This window comes from Dasypus novemcinctus, chromosome 15 (assembly GCF_030445035.2).
Source record: "Dasypus novemcinctus isolate mDasNov1 chromosome 15, mDasNov1.1.hap2, whole genome shotgun sequence".
NCBI classification, from domain to species: Eukaryota; Metazoa; Chordata; class Mammalia; order Cingulata; family Dasypodidae; genus Dasypus; species Dasypus novemcinctus.
The window spans coordinates 92003082-92017930 of NC_080687.1; the positions used below are offsets into that span (position 1 = coordinate 92003082).

Sequence of the window (14849 nt, forward strand, 5' to 3'; positions counted from 1 at the left end):
CAATCTCCCACATCACCAACATCATTCATCAGTGTGGTACATTTGTTACAATTGATGAATACATATCAGAGCATTGCTACTAACTGCAGACTATAGTTTACACTTTGTCCCACACAATTTTGTAAGTTATGACAAAATATATAATGGCCTGTATCTGTCATTGTGGTGTCATGCAGGACATTCCAATGTCATGAAAATGTCCCCATATTACACCTATCTTTCCTTCTCTCTCCCCGCAGAACCTCTGGTGGCCACTGCCTTTATATCAGTGTTAAAATTTCTTCCGTTGCTAGAATAATAATAAGTCTATAATAGAATAATAGTAAGTCTACTTTAGTCCATTGTTCATTCCCCAGTCTTGGGGATTTTGGAACGGTGATGCCCACTCTAATTGAGAGGGGCCTATGTCCCATGAGGCAGATGGATGGAATTATCTTACTTGCAGTTACAGACCTTCTCTGTTCCTTGGGATGGGCATTGCCCATCATCATCTCCTTGTTAGTTGTCCTGTGTGAGTCCAATGAACTGGAGAGTAGGTGTTGCAACTCTGCTGAGATTCAGAGCTCAACTGGAATGTGAACAGACCAAAGATTTAAGTCTCTGGGACACATATTTAACAAGTATTGTGCTAATTATAGGTTCAAATAAAAGGGGCAGAAAAGCCATGTGTAGGGAAACTCTAAATGAGTCTAACTCTGTTAAACTGGGGAGCATAAAGGCCCACTGACAGGGTGCCGAATTCCTGAGCTTGTCTGCCCTACTTACAGGGTCCATCTATCTCTAGAACCCTCAGGAGCCCTGCTATTTGAGGCACCGTTTACTTTGGGGGTCAGTAACATCCTTCTGAGACGTGCTGCCCCAAATTCTTCAGATATCGTTTTTTTATGATGTTATTTTCTCTGGACTTTTAGGACATTTATTGGTATCACTATCCTTGAAACTCATACTATAGAAGTTCCCCCTTGGGCCTTATTCCAATCACTACTTGCCTCCCTACTGCCCTCTAATCAAAGGCTAATGTTTCCTGACTTGTAGCAGTGTAGATTAGTTTTGCATGCATTTGTACTTCATGTAAATAAAATTAACTTCTTAACTCTTTCGTAACTGGCTTCATATTTTGGCTCACATTATTTTGTGAGAATCATCTGCTTGGTGAGAATTGTTGTAGATAATTTTCATTGCTATACAGTAGCCATACATTGTTATACTGCCAACAATGTAGAATAGTTTTGCCTGTTTTTATACTTCGATAAATGGAATCATACAATATTTCTTTTTGTGAATTTTTAAGAAAAGGTTTTAAAAGGGCTTTAAACAAAGGGGCTAACATCATCAGGTTTGCATGATTAAAAATAATATATTGCACAGATATCTTGCAGGTTGAGGAAACAGATTGAATAACTTCTCAGTGCCTGGGACTATCATGGTTTTAGTACTAAAGGTCCCACATCCCAGAAGGCCCTTCAATCCTAGGCAAACTGGCATGGTTGGTCTTCTATCTTATATAGCAGTGCACCTTAAACTTGAATGTGCACATTCACCACCTGGAGATCTTGTGATTCAGTAGATTTAGGTAGACCCAAGATTCCGGTTCTTCTGGTACCAGGACCATACTTTCAGTGGTGAAGGATAGGAGCTCACTTTGTTTTCCCTATCTGAGCAATTAGTGCACTGTATTATAATTTTCTATTGTTTTCCCCACTAAACTAAATTCACCTAGGAAAGGGACCATGCCCTAAGCTTTCTCTATTTCCCTCATTAGCAGAGTACCCAACATAAAGTGGATGCACAGGAGATTCCTTTTGTATGTGTAGGGAGGAGTCAGAGTAAAGAGAGGGTCCCGAGATTCAAACCCAAGACTTGTATCAATTCAGCTAATGAAAGACCTTTGTTAGGGGTCTTGGAAAGAATTTGATGGCCACTACGAGTGGAGACTCTTGAGCCCAGTGTGATGTTTGCCCTGTGTACTTCACACTCGGCTACTCTGGAAAATCACTGGGAAGCATGACCAGAATTTAAAGAAGGGAGGAAGCACAGAGGTTTGAACTAATTAACCTCATTCGAGGCCATGAAAATGTCCAAATCAAGGCAGGATTAGGATGATGCTTTCTTCTTGAAGACTAGCTGCCAGTGATCCTGGACTCCTTCGTCACATGGCAAGGCACATACCAACATCTTCTGGTCTCTCCTTCTCTTCCAGATTTTGTTCCTTTGTTCCTTTCAGCTTCTTCTATGACTTTCTCTCCCTCTCTCTATGTTCATCCCATTTACCCATTTATAAAGGACTCCAGTAAGAGGATTGAAACTGAGCCTGGGCCATGCCTTAACTGAAGTAACCTACACACAATAGGTTTACCCTCACAGGAATGGATTAAATTTAAAAACATGATTTTCTGGGATATATACAGGTCTAAACCACCACATTCCACACTTGTCAGACATAGGGGTGGTCGCCAGACTCTCTACAGTCCCCCAGCCATCTGAAAAAAACTGGGATGATAATACTCACCCTAAACAATGGGATGGAAGGCCCACTTTCTCCAAGTACCGGGCATACTCACCCTTTGTACACACACAGATAGGTTTGCTCTCTTGTCCTGAGAAGATGTCTCCCGTCCGGACCTCAGCTTCTGCCCTTTTCTGTCCCTTTTAGCCTAGGATGGTGGTGATTTCTTTCATACAGATCTCACAAAAACTTGTCAGTTTTGCATATAGTACACAGAGTCCAGACCACCACAATCCTATTACTGCAGTCCTTTGTAGGTGGGATGAAATCTGTATAGAAGGAGAAAGCCACAGGAAACAGGAGGCTGAACATTGACAGAACCCAGGGGAGAAGAGAGACCAGGAGCTGCTGCCATGTACCTTGCCGTATGAGAGAGGAGTCAAGGATTGCCAGCAGCCATCTCTACTCTGCAGTCTTGAGAGAGAAAGCATCACTTTGGACTTTTTTAGCCTCAAAACTGTAAGCTAATAAATTCCCATTGTTTAAACCAACCCATTTCATGTTGTTTTAAACAGCATATAGTTCGGTTTTTGCTGCTTTATCCATTTTGCCATTCTCTGTCTTTTGACTGGATACTTTAATCCTTTTACATTTAAGTTATTACTTACAGTGCAGGACTTTGTTCTGCCATTTTGCTATGTGGTCTTTGTAAACCTTTTTCATCCCTCAATTTTTCTGTTAATACCTGCTTTAATATTTATTTGATCTTTTGCAGTGTACCACTTTGAGACCCTTCATTTCCTTTTGCATATATTTTCTTTACGGTATTACAGGGCTTTAATTTTTTTTTTAATTTTAAGCAGTTTTATTGAGATCTGTTCACATAATTTCATTTATATATTATACATAACTAGATACTTATATGTCTAAACATATTCATACATTAAACATGTATTTAAGTTAACATTGTTCTTTAAATGTGGATTCTGTATTCTTATTAATAACCAAACACACATTACTTGTTTGTACCCCGAATTCTTCACATTACCCAGATGGAGGGAAGAAGAGAAGTGGGTTTTTGCAAGAGCATGCAGCAAGGAGCCCACCCTTACAAAGCTGAAGTCCACACAGGGCTTTAATTTAACGTCCTAAATCTATGACCATCATATTTGATTTGAATCCAACTTAACTTCAGTAGAATACCCAAACACTGTTCCAATACCCTTCCATATTCCCACCGTTTGTCATACTTGTTATTTGTATCTTTATACATTGCATGCCTAAAACCCTGTGTTTATCGTTGCTTTTTATGCATTTGCATTTTAGAACCTGTAAGAAGTAAGAAGTGGAGTTACATACTAATAAATACAGTAGTACTGGCATTTATGATTACCCATTTGGTTATCTGTACCAAAAGCTTTATTTCTTTATGTTACTTCAATCCACTGTCTAGTGTCCTTTCCTTTTAGTCTGAAGAACTCCCTTTAGCATTGCTTGTAGGGCAGGTCTAGTGGTGATGAACTCCCTCAGCTTTTGTTTATCTAGAAATGTCATAATCATACCCTCATTTTTCATAGACATTCTCTCCAGATATAAAATTCTGGATTGGTGATTGTTTTCTTTGATCACTTTAAATATTTCATCCCACTGCCTTCTAGCCTTCATGGTTTCTGATGAGAAATCAACACTTAATCTTATTAGAGTGCCCTTGTGCATAACACATTGCTTTTCACTTGCAGCTTTCAGAATCCTCTTCTAGTCCTTGGCATTAGACAGTTTGGCTATTGTGTAGTCTGGGCATGGTTCTCTTTGTGTTTATCCTTTTGGGGATTTGTCAGGCTTTTTGAATGTGCATATTCATGTTTTTCATTGACCTTGGGAAGTTTTCTTCCATTCTTTCTTTATTCCTTCTGCCCCTTTCTCTCTTCTCCTGAGCTCCTGTAATGTGTCTCTTGGTGTGCTTGATGGTGCCTCTCAGGTCTCTTAACACTGTTCTTTTTTTTTTTTTTTTTCATTCTTTTTTCTTTCTGCTCAACCTGAATCATTTCTATTGTCTTGTCTCCCAGGTCACATATTCTTTCTTCTGTCAGCTTCAGTCTGCTCTTAAATCCCAGGAGGGAATTATTCTTTCAGTTATTTTGTTCTTTTTCAACTCTAGTATTTTTCTTTCGTACTTTTAAAAATGTCTGTCTCTTAATTGAGTTTCTCATATTCATTCATCGTTTTCCTGATATGTTTTAGTTCTTTCTCTGTGTTTGTCTTTATCACTTTGAGCATATTGAAGAATATTTTTTAAAGTCTTTGTCCAGTGTGGTCTTCTTCGTTAATGGTTTCTGAATTTTTCTGTTGCTTTTTGGGTGGGCTGTCATTTCCTGGAGTCAGGCCAGACTCCACAGGTTAAGGGCACAGTCCCCATAAGACTGCCCTCACTTCAGACTTCAGCCACAAGTTTGGAAGTTCCCAGGGGCACCCTCACTCTGACCAAGTAGCTACAGATTTGGGAGTTCCCACCATCCCTTCAGATTCAGTAACTAATAATGCCTCACAAAAAAGTGTTATATGTATAATTACAGTTTCATTATAGCAAAAATTAAGAAATCAAGATCAGCCAAAAGATATACATAGGGCAAGGTCTGGGAGGGGACCCCAAATGCAAAGCTCCTATACCCTCTCCCCATGGAGCCTGGACACATCACTCTCCCAGCATGTGTATTTATTACTCAGGGAAGCTCACCCAGCTTTGGTGTCCAAGTTCTTTTGGATTCAGAACACAGATGATTGATTGAACCCATGCCCACATGGTTGAATGTGCTGTCCAGCCCTGTCCCTCCCCAGAGATCAGACTAATATGACATGGTCTATCATGAGAAATGGCAGGGACTTAAAGCGTATCTCCCAAGAATCAGGGACAAAGGCCAGCTGAGTTCTTTATTATACAACACCTCCCTAATAGGGTTGTCAGAATTAAATAGTTAATGCATGGAAGTCCCTTAAAACAGTACATAACACATAAGAACTCAAAACATGTTATTTTTAGCTTATTTAATTATTTTTATCATTAATATTGAATGCCTGGCATATCAAGGAAGCTCTTTGCAAAATCCTATTTCCAGGCCCCCCTCAGGCCAACTTAAATCAGAATCCCTGGGGGAAAGGCTCAGGTATCTTTTATAAAACATGTTTTGGTAATTCTGATAAATATCTGGACTTGGAAATTATGGCAATACATGTAACTACCCATAAGTTTATTTTTACAATAGTTCTTATTTCCATATGCCACTTGGATCCACTGCGATGACTTTTAGCATTGCTACTCAGGATCAACACAGACAGTTGTTGTCTATGTGGCATGATGACATCATGTAATAATTTGTAGTTTTGCTGAGGTGTAAAGTGAGAGCAAGTCACTCTGGTGATTGGGCCCATGGAACCCTTTACCAAGTTGCCCAGTGTCCCAACCCAGTGCCACCTCTTTGTCTTCTCTGTATCTCTTTTTTTATATGCTACTTTTTTTTTTTTAAGATTTATGTATTTATTTCCCCTTTCCCCCAGGTTGTCTGCTCTTTGTGTCCATTTGCCGTGTGTTCTTCTGTGTCTGCTTGTATTCTCATTAGGTGGCTCTGGGAACCGATCCTGGGACCTTCCAGAGTGGGAGAAAGGTGAGCATTCTCTTGTGCCACCTTAACTCCCATTCTGCTACGTCTCTTTTTGTCTCTCCTGTGTCTCTTTTTGCTGCACGAGCTTTCTGTGTCAGTTGGCACTCCAGCCTGGGGCAGCTTTCCTGCACAGGGCAGCACTACCACATGGGCCAGCTTGCCCACACCAGGAGGCCCTGGGCATCGAGCCCTGGACCTCCTATATGGTAGATGGGAACCCACCTGCTTAAGCCACATCCGTTTCCCTGTATCTCTTTTAATAAGCAGTAAAACTTAGAGTGACTATACCTTTGTTTCTACTTTAAAAACTATCTTGAAAAGAAAACCAACTGATGAGTATGGTGATGCCAGTAAAGCTTTTTTTAAAATGTTGATCTTAATTAGAAACTAGAATTGATACTTCAATTTTTAATAGATTAGAGTATGGAATGGCCAGTTTGTTGCCTAGTTAACTCTGTGATATAAATATGCCTACCATATGCTTTCTTATAAGGGGAAAAAATCATGTAAATGTTTTGGCAAGTGCACCAAGCAATGCAAAAATTGCATGTTATTGGGGAAATTATATGCCATTGTTATGTTTATAATTTTAATTATTAGAGTTCTTTTTTTTTTTTTTTAAGATTTATTTTTATTTATTTAATTCCCCTCCCCTCCCTCGGTTGTCTGTTTTCTGTGTCTTTTTGCTGCGTCTTGTTTCTTTGTCCGCTTCTGTTGTTGTCAGTGGCACGGGAAGTGTGGGCGGCCCCATTCCTCGGCAGGCTGCTCCCTCCTTCGCGCTGGGCGGCTCTCCTTATGGGTGCACTCCTTGCGCGTGGGGCTCCCCTACGCGGGGGACACCCCTGTGTAGCACGGCACTCCTTGTGCGCATCAGCACTGCGCATGGGCCAGCTCCACACGGGTCAAGGAGGCCCGGGGCTTGAACTGCGGACCTCCCATGTGGTAGACGGACGCCCTAACCACTGGGCCAAAGTCTGTTTCCCATTATTAGAGTTCTTGTATATAGCATAGTTATATTGTCTGACATGATTTCTGCCTTCCTTGATCTTACAATATAATTGGAAGGGCAAAACCATAATATACAAAACACTAGATAATGTTAAAGTTCTTAACAAGAAATATTAAAGTTCTTAACAAATGAGAGATAACCAGTCCAGTGAATTTCAGAAAGTGAAAAATGTCAGCTAGAGGGTTCATTGAACCAGTCGTTGTTAGTTATGACATATACAATAAATCTTCTTTAGTTGCAGGACCTGCTCTGCCCCCTAATTATAAAAGCAGCAGTTCTGATTCATCAGATAGTGATGAAGACAGTAGTTCTTTGTATGAAGAAGGAAATCAAGAATCCGAAGAAGATGACACTGGTCCAACTGCAAGGTTAGTCACTTACTTAAATGATAAATCAAGCATCAAACCCAGTGTAAGTTGACTGGGACAGATAGCTGGTCAGGGGATATCATAAGTGTATTTATACAGCAGAGGAAGAAACCACTTCACATGGGATTTCATTGTGAACTCAGTCTTTTACAAAGAAATTTATTTTTGTAGAGTATAGCTATGGAGATATCTAGGCTTTCAATAAATTTTTAAAGAATTTTTGGAAGATACTGAAATGACTAAATATTCTAAATAAGCCATAGAATTCATTTTTTAAAATGATATATGTAGTCTGTTTTTTCATAAATCAGTGTTTTCCTTCTAAGTCTAGATTTCTCATATAATCTAGCCTTACCCTGAGTCCACATAATTAAGAAGTTGAGTCTCAAGTGTTCATGGATCTTTCTCCAGTATAGACCACATGCTGGGTCACAAATCAGGTCTCAATAAAATATAAAAAGATTGAAATTATACAAAGAACCTTCTTAGACCACAATGGAATGAAGCTGGAAATCAATAATAGATGGGAAAAGAGAAAATTCACAAATGTGTGGAGGCTGAACAGCACATTCCTAAACAATCAGTGAGTCAAAGAAGAAATTCTAAGAGAAATTAGTAAATTTATTGTGATGAATGGAAACGACTATAAGGGATACAGCAAAGGTAGTGCTGAGATGCAATGCTAATATAGCTAAGTGCTTATATTAAACAAGAAGAAAGAGCTAAAGTCAAAGATCTAACAACAATTGGAGAAGCTAGAAAAAGAAGAGCAACCATTCCAAAAGCAAACAGAAGAAAAGAAACAATAAAGATAGGGCAGAAAAGAATGAAATTTGAAAACAAAGAAAGAATAGAAAAAATCAACAAAATGAAAAGCTGGTTCTTTGAGAAGATAAATAAAATTGACAACTTTATCTAGATTAACAAAGGGATAAAGAGAAGACACAAAACAAGAAACACAGGAACTCAGCAAACCAATCACATTTAAGGCAATTGAATCAGTCATCAAAAATCTCCCAAAAAAGAAAAATGCAGGACCAGATGGCTTCATAGGTGAATTCTATGAAGCATTTCAAGAAGAATTAACACAATCCTATTTAAACACTTTCAAAAAATTGAAGAGGAAGGAAAATTAGTCAACAAATTTTATGAAGCCAATATGACCCTAATTTAAAGCCAGATAAAGACACTACAAGGAAAGAGAATTACAGAGCAATCTAACCTATGAACATGAATGCAGAAATTCTCAACAAAATACTTACAAATAGAATCCAACAGCATATCAAAGGAAAAGAAACCACACGATCTCTCAATCAATGCAGAAAAGGCATTTCACAAAATCCAGCATCCTTTCTTGGTAAAAACACTTCGAAAGATGGAGAAAGATGGAAAGTTCCTCAATATGATAAAGGGCATACGTGAAAAGCCTGCAGCCAACGTCGTACTCTTTCCCTCTAAGATCGGGAACAAGACAAGGCTACCCACTGTCACCACTGTTATTCAACATTGTACTGGAAGTTCTGGCTAGAGCAATTAGACAAGAGAAAAAAATAAAAGGCATCCAAATAGAGAAAGAGGAAGAGGTTGAGCTTTTGTTTATTATTGAATTGCGGGGTTTTCTTGATGCATTTTATTAAAGACTGTGGGATGGATGAGGAAGTTAAAACCCTTCCTCAAATGAGATTAAAAGTCAAAGTTGCAAACTTTTTGCTCAAAAACATCTAGCAAGTAGACTCTTCAATATGTCATTAAATGGAATCTTTTATACCACAGAAAATATAGGGAATCGATTTATAAGTGCTATTAAGAAGTTACCAATCTAACTATTTTTAGGATAAAAATAAATTTCAGAAAAAGGTGAGTATATGAACCATTGTGATGTCCATTTTTCTTACTTGGCAAGGTTAATTTATTTGTTTCAGTGTTTATACAACTAGTTGACATATTAATGCTTCCTTTAAAAATTAGAATTTCTCTTTGTCAAAAAAATTTTGACATATATGCACTGAATTACATTACTGTGTTTTCAGAAAACAGAGGAGAAATCAGGATGACGACGACGATGATGATGGGTTTTTTGGACCAGCTCTTCCTCCTGGATTTAAAAAGCAGGATGAGTCTCCTCCAAGGTGATAATATACAGTATTTCAGGCCACCCTTTCTAAATATTTCACTGTCTGTTAATTCATTAAAGTGGTCTGAAATTGTTTTTAAATGTATATTTGCTATATAATATTGGAAAGAGGGCATTCATAGGGAAACATATTCTTTCATAGAATAAAAAGTTATTTACCTGTTTCTAACACTTTATAGTTTACAAAAAACTTCCAGATCTCTTATATGATACTCACAAATGTGTTCCACAGTAGATGTGGTGGAGCATTAGCCCTATCACCCTCCTTTATAAATAGGCAGGAAAACTAGCCCAATAATTTGCCTAATTGCGCCCATAGTATAAGGTAAAGCTGGAGCTAGAATCTTGATATTCTGACTTGTAACTCAGGTACTTTCTTAATTATTTATCAATAGAGGAAACAAATTTCTGTGTGCCAAATTAAACAATTTGACTGACTTCTCAGAACCTCAAATTTGTCATCTGTAAAATAGGAGAACAACTCCTGCCTTACAGAATTGTTGTAATGATTGAGATTTTATATTCATATACATATATGGTGTGTGTACATCTTAATATGGTGTATAATAATTTCTGTCTTCTGTAAAGCATACGACTTTTAAGTGCTGAAATAAAATTGCACACCAACTTGTTTAAAATTCATAGCAGTATATGCCAGTATACAAGAACAAGTAGACAAGGCTATTGTTCCTATTATATTCAGAGTTAATAACCACATTTGATACCTTCTAATTTCCGTATATCTTTGGCTTTTGGGTTGCCTGTCTTTTGTATGGTGCCCCCAACTAAGAATGATTTTTAAATTTAAAAAAACAAAGACAGATATGCACAGAGACCCATATGTAGCCCTCAAAGCCTAAAATTTATTATTTGGCCTTTTACAGAAAGTTTGCTGATCCGTGGGATATAACATTCCTTTTAAGAAAATACATTGCTTAGATATATAGCAGTGTTGGGCATTAATCAAATGTATGTGTGAAATAAATAGTTGGTATCATATATTGAGTTTAAAAAACTTTTATACAACCACAGTATGCCGTGGTTGTATTCCTCTGTTGTATTTTAAGATGCACCAGTAACTTTAGCCCCACAAATCCCCTAAGGTGGAGAAGTAAGCTGTAGTTGCATTTGTAAATCTAATGAAAATTGTTCTCAGAAAAAAATCATACTGTACTTTGTTATAGCACTTTATAACTTATGAATATTACCCAATTTGAAATTTCTAACAATTCCAAACTTTGCTGTTTTACATAAGCAAAATTTTCTTGCACAGAGCGGTTTAATAAAGCAAGGCAAGAACTTATGAAATGGCCAGGACCAAAGCCCAAACTTTCTGGTTCTGAGAACTCTTTCTCCCCTGGCAGGAAGCTAGTCTGTGAGGTTCTCACTGAACACAAGGAAACCTGGAAAATTCAGCTGAAGATGTCAGAGTGTCATCTTGGTTGTAATTCTGGCACAGTGACAGCTATAGAAAAACTTTGGTATGAAAGAAAGGCTGAAGAAACTTAAAAGAATGAAAAAGAATAAACAATCTTTTTTATTTTTTCCCCTATGTAAAATAAGAGTTTCTCTTCTTAATTCTAGGTCTTTTCTTAAGAACTAGAATTGTGGCTATTCTGCCTTTTAAACTGCTGGCAGTTCCCTTGGGACATGGCGACGTGGCATCTTGTAAAAAAGGAACTTTAGCATCAAGTATAGATCAGGGTTCAAACTCCAGTTCTGCCACTTACTATTTGTGTTGCCCAGGGTGTTACTTTTGCCGCATAGTATATTGAGCTACTTAAACCTCTTGAGGTTGTTTAAGGAAACCGAAAGGAGCCCTGGTTGAAATGCGGTTAGCACAGCACCTTTTCCTTCTTCTGCGGGTCTCAAATGAACTAGCCTCCTTATTCTAAACTTCCACGTCATTACTGGATTATGAGTGAGGACGGCATATAGATTTTCACACTGCCTTGGCACAGGTACCATAGATCGTTGACGTCTGATGTATTGCACGTGGTGTGTAGTGTATGTCCTTATCAGAGCTCAATTTATACTTAAGTAATTCTGACTATAATTGTAATGCTGCTATGGTATTTTTCAGTAATAAATGGTATATTTGGTATAATATATACCAAAACCATAAACCAAGGCACAAAATGGAAAAATATCTTTGCAGGCATCATTCTGCAATGAGGACCTTTTTTTATACATTTTCATATTAATTTAACATAATTATTTTAGGAAGTGGGCACACCCCAGTGCCACAAAGCTTGAGAATTATTATTTTAGTATCTAATCATCAGGTATTAAGTGAAAAGTTTAAATGTAAAATTTAGATTTTTTAAGATACCTTGGGGAGAAATACTAGGTAATACTAGTAAAAAACATGATGTAATAGTAGTAAAATAATGCATTAAATTAAATTCCCATTTTCAACATTTGTTATTACCTGGCTTTTCTTATTTTTGTGAACTTTTATTCTGAAAACTGTTTTTAAAGTTTTGGAGAATGTTAAAGCTGAACTTTATTTTTCAGGCCTATAATAGGTCCTGCATTACCACCTGGTTTTATTAAATCTACACAGAAAAGTGACAAAGGCAGAGATGATCCAGGACCACAAGAATCATATTTCAACTCTGAGGTTTGGAAAATTTTAGTTTAAAGAATAAGATATAACAAACTCAAAACTTTATATAAGTTATAACTGCAATCATTGAACTCAAATGTAATGGAAGACACAGTTGCATTCAGATTAATTTAATTCATAGATTTCATAGATAGATGAACTCAAACCTGAGATTCTGTTAGAAAAATTACGAAAATAGCATGTTGACCAGGTGTTACCTATTCGTGCTTCTCGTCTTTGAAGGGAGGCTCTAAAGTACCAGAAGATAAAACATGATAAAAATTTAAGGAATTTTTTTTACTTGACCTGGAGGAGAGAAAGCTGAAGAACTTTTCAATAATGGTCTTTATCTTGAAATTAACTACTTACCCAGTTCTAGTACCTGTGTGTAACATACACTGGTGGATGAGTGATTTATTAAAAAGGTATATCAAATGATTTTGGAGTAAAGTATGAAGGCTGTTTTCTAGTTAAAGCTTGATGCTTAGCAATAGCGGAGATGTGTAGAATACTTTATAATTTGTAATGTATTTTCCCATATATAGATATTCTTTTTATCTTCTCTAGAGTATCATAAAATAGATATTATCCACATCTTACAGATGCTAAAGATCTGAGAGATTGGGTAACTTACCCAAGATCACACAACTTGCATTTCTTAAAACCAAGGCTCAAACCTTGTTCTTAAAACTTGAAATCACCTGCTGATTCTGTTAGACTGCAGTGCCTTCCTGTATATGAATTCACATCATCATGAGACTCTCATCATCTCCACTGAGAATTCAGTAGCTACATCCAGATTGTCGTTGAAAGGAAATATAAAGCAGAAGTTCTTATCCTGAACTTCAGTGTCATTTATTCATTCTTCCTATAGATTTTCATGTAATACCTACTCTGTGTCAGGTACATAGTCATAAAAATGAATCTGCCGACAAATTCTGTTGTCCCTACTTGAACAGGCATCCAGAACCCAACCACTTCCTCTATCACCCTGATTCACATCACCATCACATTTCACCTCTCGGTCTGTTGCTTCTGCCCCTACCCATCTACTGCCTGCTCTCAGCATAGCAGTCCATGTGGTCCTGATAAAGTCACGTCATGTCACTCTACACTCACTGCCACCAGTGTTCCTCCTCTCTCTGAGTAAAGCCAAAGTCTTTACAGTGGCTTAGGAGGCCCTGTCCAGTCTGATTTTATCTCTTCCTCTGATCTGGTCATGCTGGCCACCTTGCTGTTCCTGCTTAAATACAACAAGCAAGCACTTACCACTGGGCCTTTGTACCTGCTGTCCCAGATGCTGTTCTCCCAGATAGTTATGTGACTTGCGTCTCAGACCTTTGTCATTCGATTGCAGAAATGTCACCTTCTCCATTAAATCATCACTGGTCTCCTAATTCAAAATTGCTAACCTCTCTTCCCTCTACTCCTGTCCCCTTCCCTCCTTTAATTTCTTCATAGCATTTATCAGCACCCAGCATGCTGTTTATTTTATTGCTTCTTTTTTCCCCATTTCAATGTGAGTCCTGAAGGAGGGAGATTTTGCTAGGCCTGGTGTCTGGTACATAGGGGCCAGTCAAAAGTATTTGTTGAATGAATAAATGAATAAGTCAGACACAGTTCTTACCCTCCTCACACTTACAAGGTAGTGGAGAATACAGACATTAAACAAAAAATTCTAATGTGACAAGTGATATAAAAAGGAGATAAAATTATAATGGGACATGACAGGGAAATCAGACCTAATCTGAAAACATGAGAAAATCTTTTTCTCTGAGAAACTTATATCTAAAGTGAAGGTTAAGGAGTTGGAGATAGCTCAGCCAAGAGGGCAGGGAAGATTGTTCCAGAGAGTGCAGATAGCTTTGAAGTCAAAGACGAGTGTGGAGAGGAAGGAAGTTAAAGAATGGCAGAGAGGTAGCTAAGAGCCACACCAGGCTCTGAATCCTAACACTCACTGCCTCACCCTGAGAGCTAAGTTTCTTTATCCATAACAGGCAGGTGGTTATCCTTACCTCACAGGGTTGTTGTAAGGATTGGATCAGAATAGTAAGTGTTCAATGTAAACAACTCTCACTGTTAGCATCATTGTTCTTATTACCACCTCTGCTGGTGTAATGAAAGTAACTAAGAAGAATTTAGGCCGAGTATCAGGAATCCTTTCTAACAAGGTTGTTAAATACAAGAGTAAATTGCGGGGAAGAGGATGTGGCTCAAGGGATAGGGCTTCCACCTACCATATGAGAGGACCCGGGTTCAATCCCTGGGGCGCCTCCTGGTGAAAAAGAAGAAGAGAAAGCGTGCCTCATGGTGAGCCAGGGTCCGCATGGCGAGCCAGTGCCCGCATGGTGAGCTGAGGTCTCCTGTGGTGAACTTGAGTGCCCACACGGCGAGAGTGCCCGTGCAAGTGAGTCACGCGGCAAGATGACATCACAACAGAAGAGAGACGAAGGGGAGTCAAGGTGAAGCACAGCAGAGACCAGGAACTGAGGTGGCACAGCCAACAGGGAAACTCTCCACATCTCAGTTTCCCAGGATCGAATTCTGGTGAATCCTAGAAGAGAGAAAATGAGAAGAGAAGACCAAAAAGAGAATAGATACAGAAGATCACTCAGCAAATGGATACAG

At 38.2% G+C, this 14849-nt stretch overlaps 1 protein-coding gene across 6 annotated transcripts in view; it reads left to right on the forward strand.

Moving 5' to 3' along the window:
- The window catches only part of GPALPP1 (GPALPP motifs containing 1), a 36262-nt gene that overhangs the window by 2109 nt on the left and 19304 nt on the right, over positions 1–14849 (forward strand). For all 6 annotated transcript variants that reach the window (XR_001118579.3, XR_009180666.2, XM_004457864.3 and 3 more), the window contains exons 2-4: positions 7347–7479; positions 9510–9608; positions 12131–12236. Coding sequence is in view for 4 of the 6 variants with exons in the window: in XM_004457864.3 (XP_004457921.1) it covers positions 7347–7479; positions 9510–9608; positions 12131–12236 (338 nt within the window). In the remaining 2 variants the exon portion in view is untranslated. The remainder of the gene's footprint in view (positions 1–7346; positions 7480–9509; positions 9609–12130; positions 12237–14849) is intronic.